At 50.7% G+C, this 15,099-nt stretch overlaps 1 protein-coding gene across 9 annotated transcripts in view; it reads left to right on the forward strand.

Moving 5' to 3' along the window:
- TLN2 (talin 2) overlaps positions 1 to 14,348 on the forward strand; it is a 222,880-nt gene extending 208,532 nt beyond the window's left edge. For 6 of the 9 annotated variants that reach the window (XM_053272347.1, XM_053272346.1, XM_053272349.1 and 3 more), the window contains 9 exons: positions 129 to 314; positions 1,418 to 1,525; positions 5,106 to 5,211; positions 5,781 to 5,905; positions 8,264 to 8,389; positions 9,826 to 9,888; positions 10,548 to 10,730; positions 11,670 to 11,795; positions 13,378 to 14,348. In XM_053272347.1, the coding sequence (XP_053128322.1) occupies positions 129 to 314; positions 1,418 to 1,525; positions 5,106 to 5,211; positions 5,781 to 5,905; positions 8,264 to 8,389; positions 9,826 to 9,888; positions 10,548 to 10,730; positions 11,670 to 11,795; positions 13,378 to 13,506 (1,152 nt within the window). In that variant the 3' untranslated portion in view covers positions 13,507 to 14,348. Of the gene's footprint in view, positions 1 to 128; positions 315 to 1,417; positions 1,526 to 5,105; positions 5,212 to 5,780; positions 5,906 to 8,263; positions 8,390 to 9,825; positions 9,889 to 10,547; positions 10,731 to 11,669; positions 11,796 to 13,377 lie in introns of those variants that run through there. The other 3 variants (XM_053272350.1, XR_008311436.1, XR_008311437.1) reach the window with 3 other exon arrangements.
- The last annotated feature ends 751 nt before the right edge of the window (positions 14,349 to 15,099 follow it).

The following is a 15,099-nucleotide window of genomic DNA, read 5'->3' on the forward strand; positions in this document are numbered from 1 at the left end:
AGCTTCTCGTCCCCCGACATCTGACTGCTGCATCAGAGCGGGCGTCGCAAATCCAAGTGCCCAGAGCAGCACCTCCTGCCCTGCCCTCATCCTGCCTCTGCTCCCTTTCCCCCCACCGATGCATCCAGGTGTTCCAGTCGAAGGAGGTTCCCGAAAAGACCTCATCGCCTGAAGAATCCATCCGGATGACGAAAGGCATCACCATGGCGACTGCCAAAGCGGTGGCAGCCGGGAACTCCTGCCGTCAGGAGGATGTGATTGCCACTGCCAACTTGAGCCGCAAAGCCGTGGCTGACATGCTGACAGCCTGCAAGGTAAGAGGAAGGCAGGGCTGTGCCCGCAGGCAGCTTGGGGCTCCTTCTCCCTACAGTCCCCCCATGCCTGACGCCCCTAACTCTGGTGGGTGGCTGGGCTTAATTTCCTGGGCGCTGTCTGAATGAAGCAGCTCTCTGGTCGTGCAAGACAACTGGGGAAGGCTGAACATCCGAGGGGAAATGTCTTCATGCATCAGAGGGGTTTTTCTTGAGGTTTCTAAATTTCGTTTACTGAAAGTTGAAACAAGCCTCGGTCTATAAGGGACATAGGAATAAGGGTCAGGTGGTCTTTTTAATCTAATCACATTTGATTCTTATAATTTTATATCATAGCTTGCCATGTCCGGTCGGAGGCTGGTAATACTGACCGACATTTCCGGTTTTTGTAAGGATTTTAGCAGGGGTTCCCAACCTGTGGTACTGCAGATGAACTACAACTCCCATCATCCCCAGCTACAATTTATTGTGGATGGAGATGTGGAATTTGTCGTACTGCAGCATCTGGCGTACCACAGGTTGGGAAGCCCAGGATTATAGCAAGATAATATATTTGTAGTGCTTTGAATATATAAATGGTAAATATTTATTATTTTTCTATTAGTTTGGTAGTTGCTGACTGTCAATACCTGCTTTTCTAAACAGAACCTCTGATAAGTTTCCCGCAAATTGTTTCAAAAGATGGTGTTATCCCCCCCACTTTCTTTCCTGAAGCTTCAGTAATGAGCACATTTATTTTACTTTAATCAACCCATTGCATTTTAGCTAATTGTTTGCTCAAATGATTAATCAGCTGAAATGCTTGAATTCGTGGAGAGCCTTGCTTGGATTTTCTTTCAAGAGTGCGAATTAAGAAGCCAATCAGTTGCCAGGGGAAGTTCCTGCCCGGTTTCAGGCGGGGGGGGGGGGGCACGGAACAGGTCGTTCGTCAAGCTGATCCACAAGTTTTTTCCTATCCAACCAGAACTTCTCTGTTTCAGATGTTGACCAGTGTGCTTTTGCATGTCACAATGTGATCTCTTTTTAAATTGTCTTTCTGTTGACTGAAGGATTTAAATACAGGGCTTTTATGCAATTGCTTCTCTGGTATTCTCTTGCACCCTCAGCAAGCTTCGTATCATCTCGACGTCAGTGAAGAGGTCCGGGCCAGAGCGCTGCGATACGGGACGGAATGTACTCTGGGTTACCTGGAGCTCCTCGAACATGTTCTGATGGTAAGAGCCAGACCTCTTTCCCTCTGCCAGTGACAGCTGCATTTGTTGAGGCCTTGTCCTAATACAGTAGTCGCTCGTCCTAACGAGCCGGGGGGGGGGTGCCTCTGGTTCCCGGCCGCTCCGTTCGCACGCCTCTCGCTCGCTCATCCCATCCCAGTCTTAGCGAGAGCCATGCTGCTGCCTGCAGGCTGCGAGCTCTACCTGACAAATGAGCGGCCTGCAGACAGCGCGGCTCTCATGAATGCTGGGGTGGGGCAGAATGGGAGAGAGGAGTAGCCAGAATTGCTGGGATCCAGAGGCAGCCGCGCCTTGTTGGTACCCCCGGGCTCATTAGGACAAGCCGCTACTGTCATAATGACTGCTAATATTAACTTTGTGAATGGCCCGTGTCATTTTGAGAGCCAAACTACAACAAATATTTATAGGCTGCTTTTCAACATTGCAAGAAGCAATGGCTTCTTGTCCCAACAGTAGGAACCCGCAGGTTTCGTATTTCTCCTTGTGTTTGTTCATGGGGCCAGGGCGCTTTCCAGATGAGACCCTGCAACGGGGTCACGTTGGATCTCGGAAGTGTGCTTCCACACTTCCTGTGTTGTGACACCGCAGTCCCTACGCGGACAGCAGGGTGCTGTTCATATTTCCAATGCCTTGTTTCGAATTTAATCGCTGCGATATAGTGCTATGACGTCGTATATCCAGCGTAAAGAAGTTGCTGTTTTTTCGGCTGGTTAGTTTTCGTGAGACTGCTCCCCCTGCTGGGCACTTTGCTATTTATGTTCTGAATGCAATTTGCCTGAATGGAAGCATTTTGCCACCACTGAGCAGCTAATCTGGAAAGTGTCCAGGGCTGGTCAAAGACAGTTTGGCACCTGAAGAGGAAACTCCAGACAGCAGCTCCGTGTACAAATTACCCATGGGTACAATCCACCTGGAAATGCTTCTGCAAAAGCCCCGAAATAGCCTGGAATTAGGAACATAGGAAGCTGCCATATACTGAGTCAGACCCTTGGTCCACCTAGCTGAGTATTGTCTTCACAGACTGGCAGCAACTTCTCCAAGGTTGCAGGCAGGAGTCTCTCTCAGCCCTACCTGGAGTTGCAGGGGCTAAAACTGGGACTTCTGCATGCAAGCAGGCAGATGCTCTAGCACTGAGCTGTGGCCCCATATCTTTCAGAGCTTACATGTAGTCTCCCATCCAAATGCAAACCAAGGTAGACCTTGCTTAGCAAAGGGGACAAATCCTCCTCAGTACCTCAAGGCCAGACCAGCTCTCCTCCCCAGCGATTGAACCTGGGACCTTCTGCACTCAAGGCAGATACTTTATCACTGAGCTACAGTCCGATCCACCATCCTCTTGAGTGATTTAAGAGTGTGGAGTTTTTTTGCCCTGTGAGTTAACTCTGTCTCTCTGTCTGTCGAGATGTCCTGTATTAAACCCTTCATTCAGAATCTGCTGCCTGACCTGATCGCCTTGGCTTTAGGTATATCGCTGGGGGAGATGATCAATTTGAATTTGAATCTATTTGCCTCTATTTTACTCTCAAGTGCTTGCACAGAATGGGATTCATTTGAATCGATTCAAATTCTCTTGAAGACAAATCAAACTTGCTCAAATTTGATGTGATTTTGATTTGAGTTCAGGTGAATTCAAATCAAAACAAATGAACCTCATTCTGTGCAGTTTCGAGTTGCATCGATTTGAATTTGTTTCGAATTCAAATAGATTCAGTTGAATTTTTTGCACATCCCTAATTGGCTTGCCTCCTAGTAGCCTCTGCCTTTATTTCCTGTGGAGAATTACGGTCAGATTGTACAGAACATGCAGCTTTTGGCAGCTCTCTGATTTGTAGGTTTGGTCACACAACTAAATTGCCTCCCCAAAGCGCCATCTGGGCCATCTGAAGAGAAATGTCTGCATTACCCGTCACACAAAAGGCCGCCACAATTGGCCATGTGTTTTGCCAGGCATCCTATTGTAATGTTTCTTGTTAAATTGAATTCATGGGCATGTGTTAGGGTACAGATAAAGCCGGAACAAAGGCACTGTTTTTTGCACACACACACACAGACACCCGTCGCTAACAAGGCAAGTGGGGTGAGAAAAATGAAACCTCTTAAATCTCATTACGGGAACTTGCTCAGCAGGCCGTAATTTATCCTTGTGAGGCTGAGCCCTCGGAGAGATTTGCAGGATTGGAGCCAGCCTTGAACATTTCGCTTTGTGCTTACACACACTGGAGGCTAGATCAGTGATCTTCACTCTTTTTCAAGCGGGAGCCTTGTTGGCAAACAGCCTTCAGTATGGGAGCCATCTCCCACCGGGCCCGTCTCTGCACGGCACTCTTCTTTTCTCACTGCAGGCAGGGCCATTTAGGAGGAGAGACGGAGCCCCCACTTAAGAGTCCTGTGGGGGGAAATGTTGGGAGGGGCTCCACTTCCCAGCTCTCCGGGCATGCCTTCCAAGAGGGTGCAGGCAGGGGCTCAAGAGGGCTCCGTTTCCCTTAAAGGAGCCCACTCCCTCCCCCACCCCAGCACGGCATGATGGGAGTTGGCCATGGAGCCAGGGGGGCTGGGCAGAGCTTTCGGCTTTGCCCGAAGCTTCAAACAGACCCAATAAACGTTTAGTCAGGGAGCTGCACTGCGTGTTGATGGGGGCTGCCACGCCTCTCCCCCCACCCCCACCCCCACCCCCACCCCCAGCCGTCCTTCAGAACGGCTCAGAACTCTGGGCTGGACCAGAAACCCATCGCCCCTCCTCCAGAACTGTATCCCCACACCTTGCACACGTCTCATTCACGGGCCCTTTACATCCTCAGGGCCACCGTCTCTTCTGCCAACACAGTTAGTTGGGGTGGACCTGAGAAACCCAGAGAAGGCAAAACCAATCGGGGCAGGCGTGGGCATCTGGAGAGCAGGGCCAGGTGGAGGGTTTCCTGCCCCGGATTGATCCAGGCCCACTAAATTCTATGGGGCTGGCTCCTAGATGAGTGAGTATCGGATTGCATCCTTTCCCGCTCCCGCCCCCTGGCAAAAGTCCTTCAGGCACCCAGGATGGCAGCAGGACAGATTCATTGACTTATTGGTTTCCAGCTTCCCAGTCTATTTTGAATATAAATGTTCTTCAGCGGAGGAAAACTGCTGCAGCCATCAGTTCAGAGATCGAGACATGGTTAGCATTCCTCCTCCTCCTCCCTCCGGAATGAATTTCCCAGGTCTGCAGAGCTCCATAAAACTAAGCACTCTGTAGGGAAAGTGGGTAGAGGCGAGACCTGTTGCTTCCTGTCTCGTGATGCTAGGAGCTGGGGCCATCCAGTCAAACTGACCGGCAGTCAATTGCAGATCGACCAGAGGACGGGCTCCTTCACACCATGCGTAACTAGCCCATGGAACTCCTTAGCACAAGATGTGGTGATGGCCAGTAGCTTAGATGGCTTCAAAAGGCGATTAGACAGACTCATGGAGACGGAGGAGAAGTCTGCTAGCCATGATGGCTACGTGGGACCCCTCCCGATCTAGCAGGGGGGAGCTGTGGCTTCTGGAGGCACCGAATGACAGCCTGCCCTTCAATCTGCGCCTCCAGATTCTCCAGAAGCCCACCCCAGAGCTGAAGCATCAGCTGGCTGCTCTGTCGAAGAGGGTCGCCAGTGCCGTCACGGAGCTCATCCAGTCAGCCGAAGCCATGAAAGGTGAGTCTGGCCATTCCGCTGTCATAAGACGCAAAAGGTTCTGCCTTCCGCCCAAAACAGTTGCCACCCCCCAGAATGGCTGCGGTTTCAGCCCTCTGTGCTTGAGTTATGAGAGATTTAGACTGACCTTCACCGTCGTCGGAGGTTCGTCCATCATCAGTGTGTGTGGTACTTTATTACAGAGTACAAAAGGACAGGTCCCTGCCCCCAAGGAGATTACAATCTGAAATACAGGATGTGTGTAGGGAATGGAGGTCAGGAAAATAAGAGAAGAATATGCAACTATCTGAGCTGTTTGCACTTGATTACAGTAGGCTTTAATTACCAAGCCTTTAATTTAATGAAGTTACCTGTATGTGAAGATACAAGGTCTGGAACTTTATGGGGGGAGCAATTCCTTTTGATTCAAGACACAGGCCTAAATTAAATTTTGTTGTGCTCTTGTAACAGTCGGATGAGCCCCTACATGATCCTCCCTCCCCCCCCCCCCGACACTGTGTTGAGGTGTCATCTCTTCAGAAGGCAGCTGCCACTGGAGTGAAGGTTTCCCTCTTTTCGGCTCCTTCCAGGCACGGAATGGGTCGATCCAGAGGACCCCACGGTTATCGCAGAGACGGAATTGCTGGGGGCCGCAGCCTCGATAGAAGCTGCCGCGAAGAAGTTGGAGCAGCTGAAGCCCAGAGCCAAGCCCAAGGTCAGTGAGCAAGGGCTGAGTCGGAGCATCTCTCAAGGCACGGGCCTCCTTGACGTTTCTTTGGTGGTGGTTCATGTCCCAAAATCAGTGTCATGTCAAAAGGTGGTGTTGAAAAACAGGACATTGGTGCACCTCTTTCCAGGTAGCTGCTTTTGCCTCGTTGGGCTTCAGGGTCTAAGTTTAATATATATTTAATGAAGGAAGGAACAAGAAGGGAAAGGGAAAGCATGAAGCTTTACACATGGAGGGGGCGGGACATAGGGACTGAGGCCATGCATGAAGAGCAAGGGACGTAGGAAGCTGCCGTGTCCTGAGTCAATATAGCACACCAGGGGTCTTTGGTTGTTGTGGCAGGGGGTGATGGGAGTTGTAGTCCAACCACATCTGAGGACCAGAACTTAGGAGCTTCTGCTCTACACTGACTGGCAAGCGGCTCTCCTGGGCTCCAGTCTCTCCCAGCCCTACTTGGAGATGCTGCCAGGGAGGGAACCAGGGACCTTCTGCTCGCCAAGCAGAGGCTCTGCCACTGAGCTGAGCAGTCACTAAGATTTTCAGGAAGCTCTTAACTGGCCCTTCCAGGCTTCCAAGATGCAGCCCTTTCCCATCACTTGCAAAAGTATGCAGATTTAGTTGATCATGCAAAGCAGATTTGGTTAATCAACTCAGATTTCTTCAACTGGGAGCCAGCAGGTAGGTAGGTAGGTAGGTTTAAATGGATGCATTTGTCTCTACCGTGTATCTTGTAAGGGGTGGGGGGGGAATCGCATTCCCTGATTTCTGCTGAGAAGCAGTTAGAAGGCAGGGATCCCCTCTCTGGTGGGCAGGCCCCCTCTTCGGCCAGCATTTCTGGAAGTCCAGCCTTCTCTCCCTCCAGTCTTGCCTTGCCCGCCTGTTGGCCTCGGTGTTCCAAGGGGAGGTGGGAGCAGAGGGGGGGCTCATTTCTCCAGCGGCCCCTGTCGGCTCCCTGCTGTCGAGCGTTCAGCGCTTGGTCCGTGTTTCAAGCCGAGTCCAAACCTGGATGCCTTTTTCTGCGGGACTCTGTGTGATATGTTTGATATATTAGGTTGTTATTTCGTCCAACTATATATCAAGCATTCCTACAGTGTCTAGCTCTGTCTCCGGGGTTTTTTAATAGGAGGAGGCAATATTGAAAGAGCACTCTGTAATTCGCAAAGAGGCTTAAAGGGGTAGAAGACCTTCTGCAGACCCTGCTCCTTTCAATCTGGTTAAAAGGACACATGCAGTAGAATGTCTTTGAGCGTCTTGGGAAGACGGAGGACGTGGAACTCCCTGCCACGAAATGTGGCGATGGCCACTAGCTTAGTTGGCTGTGCTGGAAAAGAGTTAGGAAAAGTGGCAGAGGAGAGCTTTCTGTCGATAGCCTATAAGCTGCAATTGCCAAATGGAGCCCCCATGGGCAGAGGCAAGATACCTTCCGAATACCAGACGCTGAGGACAAATAACAGAGAATGCCCACCACCTCCTTGCCCAGCTTGGAAGCTGTTGGAAACAGAATCCTGGACTGGATGTATCCACCTTGGGTCTGATCCAGCAGGGCCCCGTTGCGCGTCTGTGTTCTCACGGATTACATAAAGTGTTGTAGCCCTATCGATAATGGCACTTGAAGGAGGGTGTCACACACAGCTCTCTGTGTCTGCTAACCATTTGCTGCATCTGCGTTTAAATATGAGCCTCATGCGCTGCAAAGAGATGGGTGTCTGGTCTGTGGTGGGATTGGCCCTTGGGAACCCTGAGGTGTCCGGCTTCCACAACTTCAAAGCCCATTGATTTTTATTGTTTATATACCACTTTTCAACAACAACAACAACAACAACAAAACCTCTCGAAGTGGTTTACAGAGCAGAAGGAATGGGAGGAGGGTTCCCTGCCCCAAAGGGCTCCCAGTCTAAAGAGAAGCTCAAGGGAGACCCCAGCAGCAGCAGCAGCCCCTGGAGGGACACACAGCTGGGCTGATGACTAGGGACAGTTGCTCTCCCCCTGCTCAATGCGAGAGGCCGCCATTTTGAGGAGCTGCTCTCCCTTGGGCCGCCCTGAGCGGGGAGCTCCTTTATTCTTGGTGGGGCTGCTTTTCAACAAAGAGAGTTCCCAAAATGGTCTATAGAGCAGAAAGGGTGGGAAGAGAGTTCCCTGCCCCAAAGGGCCCCCAATCTAAAGAGAAGCACAAGGCAGACACACTTTTTTGCTGTTTCCTCCTAATGCAGAAAGATGGGGAGGATCTCGCGTAGAATGCATTTCTGGCCTCTTCCACCCAACCCGGCCTTGGGTTGTGAAATATGTGGTCAAAGGCAGAACCGCCTTGGTTGAGAACTGTGGGTGACCGTCTTCTTCTGCTTCTAGCAGGCGGACGAGACTCTGGATTTTGAAGAGCAGATCCTAGAAGCCGCCAAATCCATCGCAGCTGCGACCAGTGCCCTGGTCAAGTCCGCGTCTGCCGCTCAGCGGGAGCTGGTGGCCCAAGGAAAGGTCAGTGAGTGGGGCTCTCTTGGCCAAAGTCTCTGTTGGGGGTTCCAAACTTGGGGTCCCCAGATACGGCTGGACTCCATCACCCCCAGCCTTTGGCCGTTGTGGCTGGGGATGATGGGAGGGTTGTGGTCCAGCAACATCTGGACATGAAACCGCTGGGAGAGATCATCAGGAGATTTGGTGCAGGGTGCTATCAGTATGCTGATGACACCCAAATCTATTTCTCCATGTCAGCATCATCGGGAGAGGACATAACCTCCCTAAATGCCCACCTGGAGTTGGTAATGGGCTGGGTGAGGGATAACAAACTGAGACTGAATCCAGATAAGATGGAGGTACTCATTGTGCGGGGTCGGAACTCAAGAGACAATTTTGATCTGCCTGTTCTGGATGGAGTCACACTTCCCCAGAAGGAACAGGTACACAGTCTAGGGGTGCTTCTGGATCCAAATCTCTCCTTAGTGTCCCAGGTTGAGACAGCAGCCAGAAGTGCCTTCTGTCAGCTTTGGCTGATACGCCAGCTACATCTGTTTCTTGAGTTAGACGACCTCAAAACCGTGGTACATCTGCTGGTAACCTCCAGACTGGATTACTGCAATGCGCTCTATGTGGGGCTGCCCTTGTACGTAGTCTGGAAACTACAGTTGGTCCAGAATGCAGCAGCCAGGCTGGTCTCTGGGTCATCTCAGAGAGACCATATTACTCCCGTATTGAAGGAGTTACACTGGCTGCCAATATGTTTCCGGGCAAAATACAAGGTGTTGGTCATAACCTATAAAGCCCTAAACAGCTTGGGCCCTGGGTATTTAAGGGAATGTCTTCTTCATTATGAACCCCACCACCCATTGAGATCATCAGGAGAGGTCCGTCTGCATTTGCCACCAGCTCATCTGGTGGCCACTCAGGGATGGGCCTTCTCCGCTGCTGCCCCGAGGCTTTGGGATGCGCTCCCTAGTGAAAGAAGAGCCTCCCCATCTCTGACAGCTTTTTAAAAGTCTCTAAAGACGCATCTGTTCACCCAGGCTTTAAACTGATATTGTTTTGATTGTTTTAATGTTGTTTTTAGAATATTGTTTTAAAATGTTAAATTGTGTTTTAAATGTCTTGCTTTTAAATTTTTTGTTTTTAATTAATGTTTTACTTTTAACCTTGTTGTAAACCGCCCAGAGACGTAAGTTTTGGGCGATGTAAAAATATGATAGATAGATAGATAGATGGATAGATAGATAGATAGATAGATAGATAGATAGATAGATCTGGGGGTGCCAATTGGAGAACCCCTGCCTTGAAGCAAGCCTGGTTGAAGACCAAGGGGCTAACCTGCCTTGCAGGATTCTTTCAATCAACCACACACACACCACACCCCTTCATTTCCTTGGCAGAGGGATATATTAACTCAGTTCTAAATCTGTTTATGAATCTGACTGTAATTCTAGGTTGGAGCGATCCCCGCTAACGCCGCTGACGATGGGCAGTGGTCTCAGGGACTGATTTCTGCCGTGAGTTGCTTCTGGTTTCCTCCCTTGCCTTTCTGAAGTGCCCCCAAGCCCCCACCCCTGACCAAATCGACGTTCTCTCAGTGCTCACAGCCCAGTGGTAGGATGCATATATCTTGCAAACAGGAGTTTCCAGGGTCAGGTCCAACTTCTCTAGTTAAGGGAACTCTGGGGCCAAGGTGAGACTGCACTGGGGCCACCATAGGGACCCAGGAAGCTGCCTTCTACTGAGTCAGACCCTTGGTCCATCTCTCTCAGAGTTGTCTACCCTGGCTGGCAGCAGCTCTCCAAGACTTCAGCCAGGGGTCCTTCCCAGCCCTACCCAGAGATGCTACCCAGGATTGTACCTAGGATCTTCTGCATGCCAAGCAGATACTCTGCCACTGAGTTACTCCAGCCTTCCTATGCGGTCACTCAGGGTGGTCAGGAGGGAGCTGGGTTTGGCCCATGGGTGCAGTGCAGTGGGAGGTTGCCTGGTGCATGCATGCCCCATGGGAATGATCAGGAATGATCATGAACGCCTGCTCACTGCAGCGTTGCATGTGCAGGAGAACCTCCCCCTGGATTGTGTCCCAAGTGTTAGCAACCACTTTAGGTTTTCTCGGGCAAGGCCTGACTGGGCAGGAAGGCAGCTCCTGACGCTCTGTGGCTTCCCCTTCCAGGCTCGCATGGTCGCGGCGGCCACCAGCAACCTGTGTGAGGCCGCCAACGCTTCTGTCCAAGGCCACGCCAGCGAGGAAAAGCTCATCTCCTCCGCCAAGCAAGTGGCGGCTTCGACGGCGCAGTTGCTCGTGGCTTGTAAAGTGAAGGCCGATCAAGACTCGGAGGCCATGAGGAGGCTGCAGGTGAGAATGCCCGCCTTGAACCTCGCCTCTTTTCCAGAACTGGCCCATCTTGCGAAGAGGTAGCAAAGTAAACCTGAAAACAGCCCTGCTGGGTCGGGCCCAAGGAGGCCTCTCTAGTCCAGCATCCTCTTTCCCGCAGTGGCCCACCAGATGCCTCTGAGAAGCCCACAGGCAAGAGACAAGGGCAGGCCCTCTCTTCTGTGGTTGCTCCCCTGCAACTGAGATTTGGAGGCATCTGAGATTTGGAGGCTGGAGGTAGCCTATAGCTATTGATAGACCTGTCCTTCATGCATTTGTCTCAGCCCCTCTTAAGAACATCAGAACTGCCCTGCTGGATCAGGCCCAAGGAGGCCCATCTAGTCCAGCATCCTGTTTCACACAGTGGCCCACAGGCAAGAGGTATGTGCATGCCCTGGCTCCCCTGCACAACTGGTATTTAGCAGCATCTTGCCTCTGAGGCCTATAGCCAGCAGACTAGTAGCCATTGATGGACCTGTCCTCCATGAATTTGTCTAAGCCCCTTTTAAAGCCATCCAAGCTGGTGGCCATCACCACAACTCATGGCAAAGAATTCCATAGATTAATTATGCACTGTGTGAAAAAGTATCTCCTCTTGTCGGTCCTAAACATCCCAACCTTCAGTTTCATGGGATGACCCGGGTTCTAGTGTTGTGTGTAAGAAATTTCTCTCTGTCCACCCTCTCCACTCCAAGCATAATTTTATACACCCTGATCATGTCTCCCCTTAGTCGCCTCATTTCCAAGGGAAAGAGCCCCAGATGCTGTAACCTAGCCTCATAAGGAATGTGCTCCAGGGGCCCCTGATCATTTTGGTTGCCCTCTTCAGCTGTCCAGGGGCTTTTTTCTAATGAAGGAGGCTCTGATTCCACTCCACATCTGGAGAGCTTTTATGAATAGCGGTTCGTTCCCTCTCTGCAGGCTGCAGGCAATGCTGTCAAGCGCGCCTCGGACAACCTAGTCAGAGCAGCTCAGAAGGCAGCATTTGGAAAGGCGGACGACGACGACGTGGTGGTCAAAACCAAGTTTGTGGGAGGCATTGCCCAGGTGAGTGAGAGGAGAGCTGGTCTGGTGGCAGCAAGCATGACTGGTCCCCTTAGCTAAGCAGGGTCCGCCCTGGTTGCATGTGAATGGGAGACTTGATGTGTGAGCACTGGAAGATCTTCCCCTCAGGGGATGGAGCCGCTCTGGGAAGAGCAGAAGGTTCCAAATTCCCTCCCTGGCAGCATCTCCAAGATAGGGCTGAGAGAGACTCCTGCCTGCAATCTTGGAGAAGCTGCTGCCAGTCTATGAAGGCAATACTGAACTAGATAGACCATATATGGCAGCTTCCTATGGGTGAGAATCGTTTCGCCTAGGATAGATCCATCTACAGTAATTTTGCCACAAGCAGCTAAATGGAACTTCCGTGTTCAAAAGCAGCATACCTCAGAGCACCAGATTTCAGAGGTGCCTGTGGTGCAGTTAATCACCAGTTAAAAGATTTTCTGGTAGCAGAATTACTATTGTTATTGTTTGCACAGTCAGACAGGTGTTATTGACTGGTTTGTTTTATCCAGACATCGAGTCCTTCCCAAGGACCTGGGATGGCTGAATTTTATTGTCAGTTGTTATAGATATCGTCGCAGAATATAGGCTGTTCCCAGTAAAGCTGCTTTTTGTAATTGGCTGATGGTGATTTCGGTGGTGGTGGTGGTGGTGGTGGTGTTACATTTTATATCCCGCTTTTCCTGCAAGGAGCCAAGAGCGGTGTACTACATACTTAAGTTTCTCCTCACAACAACCCTGTGAAGTAGGCTAGGCTGAGAGTGAAGTGACTGGCCCAGAGTCACCCAGCAAGTCTCATGGCTGAAGGGGGATTCCCCCACCCTGCCTGTGCAGGCTTTTCCCTTGAGGAGACCAGCTGGCACGAGAGGAAGTCTTTTCTCAGACATGATGCTCAGTGAGTTTGTGCCCAGTCTGGAAGGGTGCCGTGGGAACACCCTCTGGACCAGACTGTGGAGGTCATAGCCCACTGCTGGAGGGACTTGCCCTTTTTCGGAGAGGCAGGGCTGATGCTTTTAGGGGTGAACTCAGGGGCACCCTTATGACACTGCTGACCCCCGCTAACTGGGCAAAAGTACACTTTTTCAAGTCACGGTTCTCTGATATTTAGCAGGGAAGAGCAGCTGTCCCTGTTCAGCCCCTCCGTGGCTGCACAAGTGTCTTGCCTTCTGTTTCTCTTCAAACTGTGAGCCCCTTGGGGCAGGGAACCATCTTCCTGCTCTTTCTGCTCTGTAGACCATTATGGGAACTGGTTCGAATCCCCGCTGGTCTGTTCCCCAGACTATGGGAAAGACCTATATTAGGCAGCAGCCATATAGGAAGATGCAGAAAGGCATCATCTCATACTGCGTGGGAGGAGGCAATGGTCAACCCCTCCTGGATTCTACCCAAGACAACCACAGGAAGGCTCTGTGGGCGCCAGGAGTAGACACTGTCTCGATGGCACAACTTTACCTCTGTTAAAAAGCAAAGTGGGCAGCGGCTCCATAAAGGATAGGTGAGGTCCCCCCCCCGCCCCATATTTATTTTGTTCTTGTTTATGGGCACATACAGCACCATCTGTTTACACATCTTGTTTTTCCAGATCATTGCTGCACAGGAGGAAATGCTGAAGAAGGAAAGGGAGCTGGAAGAAGCAAGGAAGAAGCTGGCCCAGATCCGCCAACAGCAGTATAAATTTCTCCCTACCGAACTTCGGGAAGATGAAGGCTAGGCGGCAGAGGTGTTTGTTGTAGAAAACCATGAGCTGAAGAGGCATTCGCTGCAGGGAAACTTTATCGAGCACTTGCTGGACTCAGTTTGGGGTGAGAGAGGAGGATCGGTGAGCAGGCTGTTCTCTCCGTTCTTCAGCCGTGGTGCGTTGGCCAACCAACTGATGGTACAGTGTTAAAGGTCTGCCCTGCCCTGCCCTGAATTGCTGTATCTCAGGAGAGAGAGCCTCACTTCTTACTAAGGGGTTATAAAGTCAGTATTATATCCTAACCTGAAGTTTGATCTATTTATTATTCTCTTTGACCTGTGTTAAGGACTTTGATCGTATAATATGTAGGAAACCAGTGTTGAGAAGTTCACGTCTCAGATCAGCTACCCAAATGGAACTGGGGAGGTCTCTCTCTTCCCCCCCCCCCTTACATCTTTTTCCCCCCAAGACCAAGGTTGAGGCAGCTGTAGCGTTTGAGAGAAACCAGACGTCTGAATGTGGGCCTCAATTAGAGGGCTTGTCGTCCTCTCCAGCGTCGTAAGGCTGGTTCGCTCTGAAAGCGGAGGCACCTTCTCAGTACCTGTTTGCACTAAAAATATTCATTTCGGCACATTGTCGGACATCACGCCACTTTTTTGTACAGTGTTTCAAGAGTTCAAGGGTTTGGCCCGTAGAAGATTTAGGGAAGCCATTCTTTTTGGAGGATTTAAATAACCCAGGAAAGAGAGATGGTGCGTGAGAGCAACGCAGGGTAGCAGATTCATGAAGGAAAATGCTGTTTCATTTATTGCATTGTTGTTTCTTGCTTCAGTGATACAAAACATAAGTCTCAGCATTAAATGGAATTACTTTTCTCTCTGGTTTTCATGAAGACTGGTTTGTAGTATGGGGTTTTGTGAAGGTCTGGCCCTAGATATTGGTTGACCACTTGGCAAAACAACATAAAGAACCAGACCCCAAAAGGTGCACCACGGATCTCTTGCAGGATCGCAGAGGATGCTAAGGCCTAATTCCCTGCTGCAGCTGCACCCCACCTCAACATTGCTACCCCAACATAGGAATGCCATATACTGAGTCAGACCCTTGGTCCATCTAGCTCAGTATTATCTACACAGACTGGCAGCGGCTTCTCCCAGGTTGCCGGCAGGAATCTCTCTCAGCCCTCTCTTGGAGATGCTGCCAGGGAGGGAACTTGGAACCTTCTGCTCTTCCCAGAGCGGCTCCATCCCTTAAGGGGAAGATCTTCCTGTGCTCACACATCAAGTCTCCCATTCACATGCAACCAGTGCAAACCCTGCTTAGCTAAGGGGACAAGCCATGCTTGCTACCTCAAGACCAGCTCTCCTCTCCCCAAGACACCACGTGGGTTCACGGGGCAGACGAGCTGACTTTGCATGGGCTAGCATCTGGGTTGCAATAAAGGTCCAAGAAGACTGGGAACATTTGTCCCTATTTAGTCTTTTTCTGTGACTTGGTTCTCTCCCTTTAGCAATGTTCAACTTTTGCAAGGAAAACAAGAGGCTGCTTTTGTGAACTGCAAAGGAAAATGCCTGGACTACTTTTCCAGGACATAATTGCTGCAGTGCTATCTAAAGGTCAGCACTC

This window comes from Hemicordylus capensis, chromosome 10 (genome assembly GCF_027244095.1).
Source record: "Hemicordylus capensis ecotype Gifberg chromosome 10, rHemCap1.1.pri, whole genome shotgun sequence".
Lineage (NCBI taxonomy): Eukaryota > Metazoa > Chordata > Lepidosauria > Squamata > Cordylidae > Hemicordylus > Hemicordylus capensis.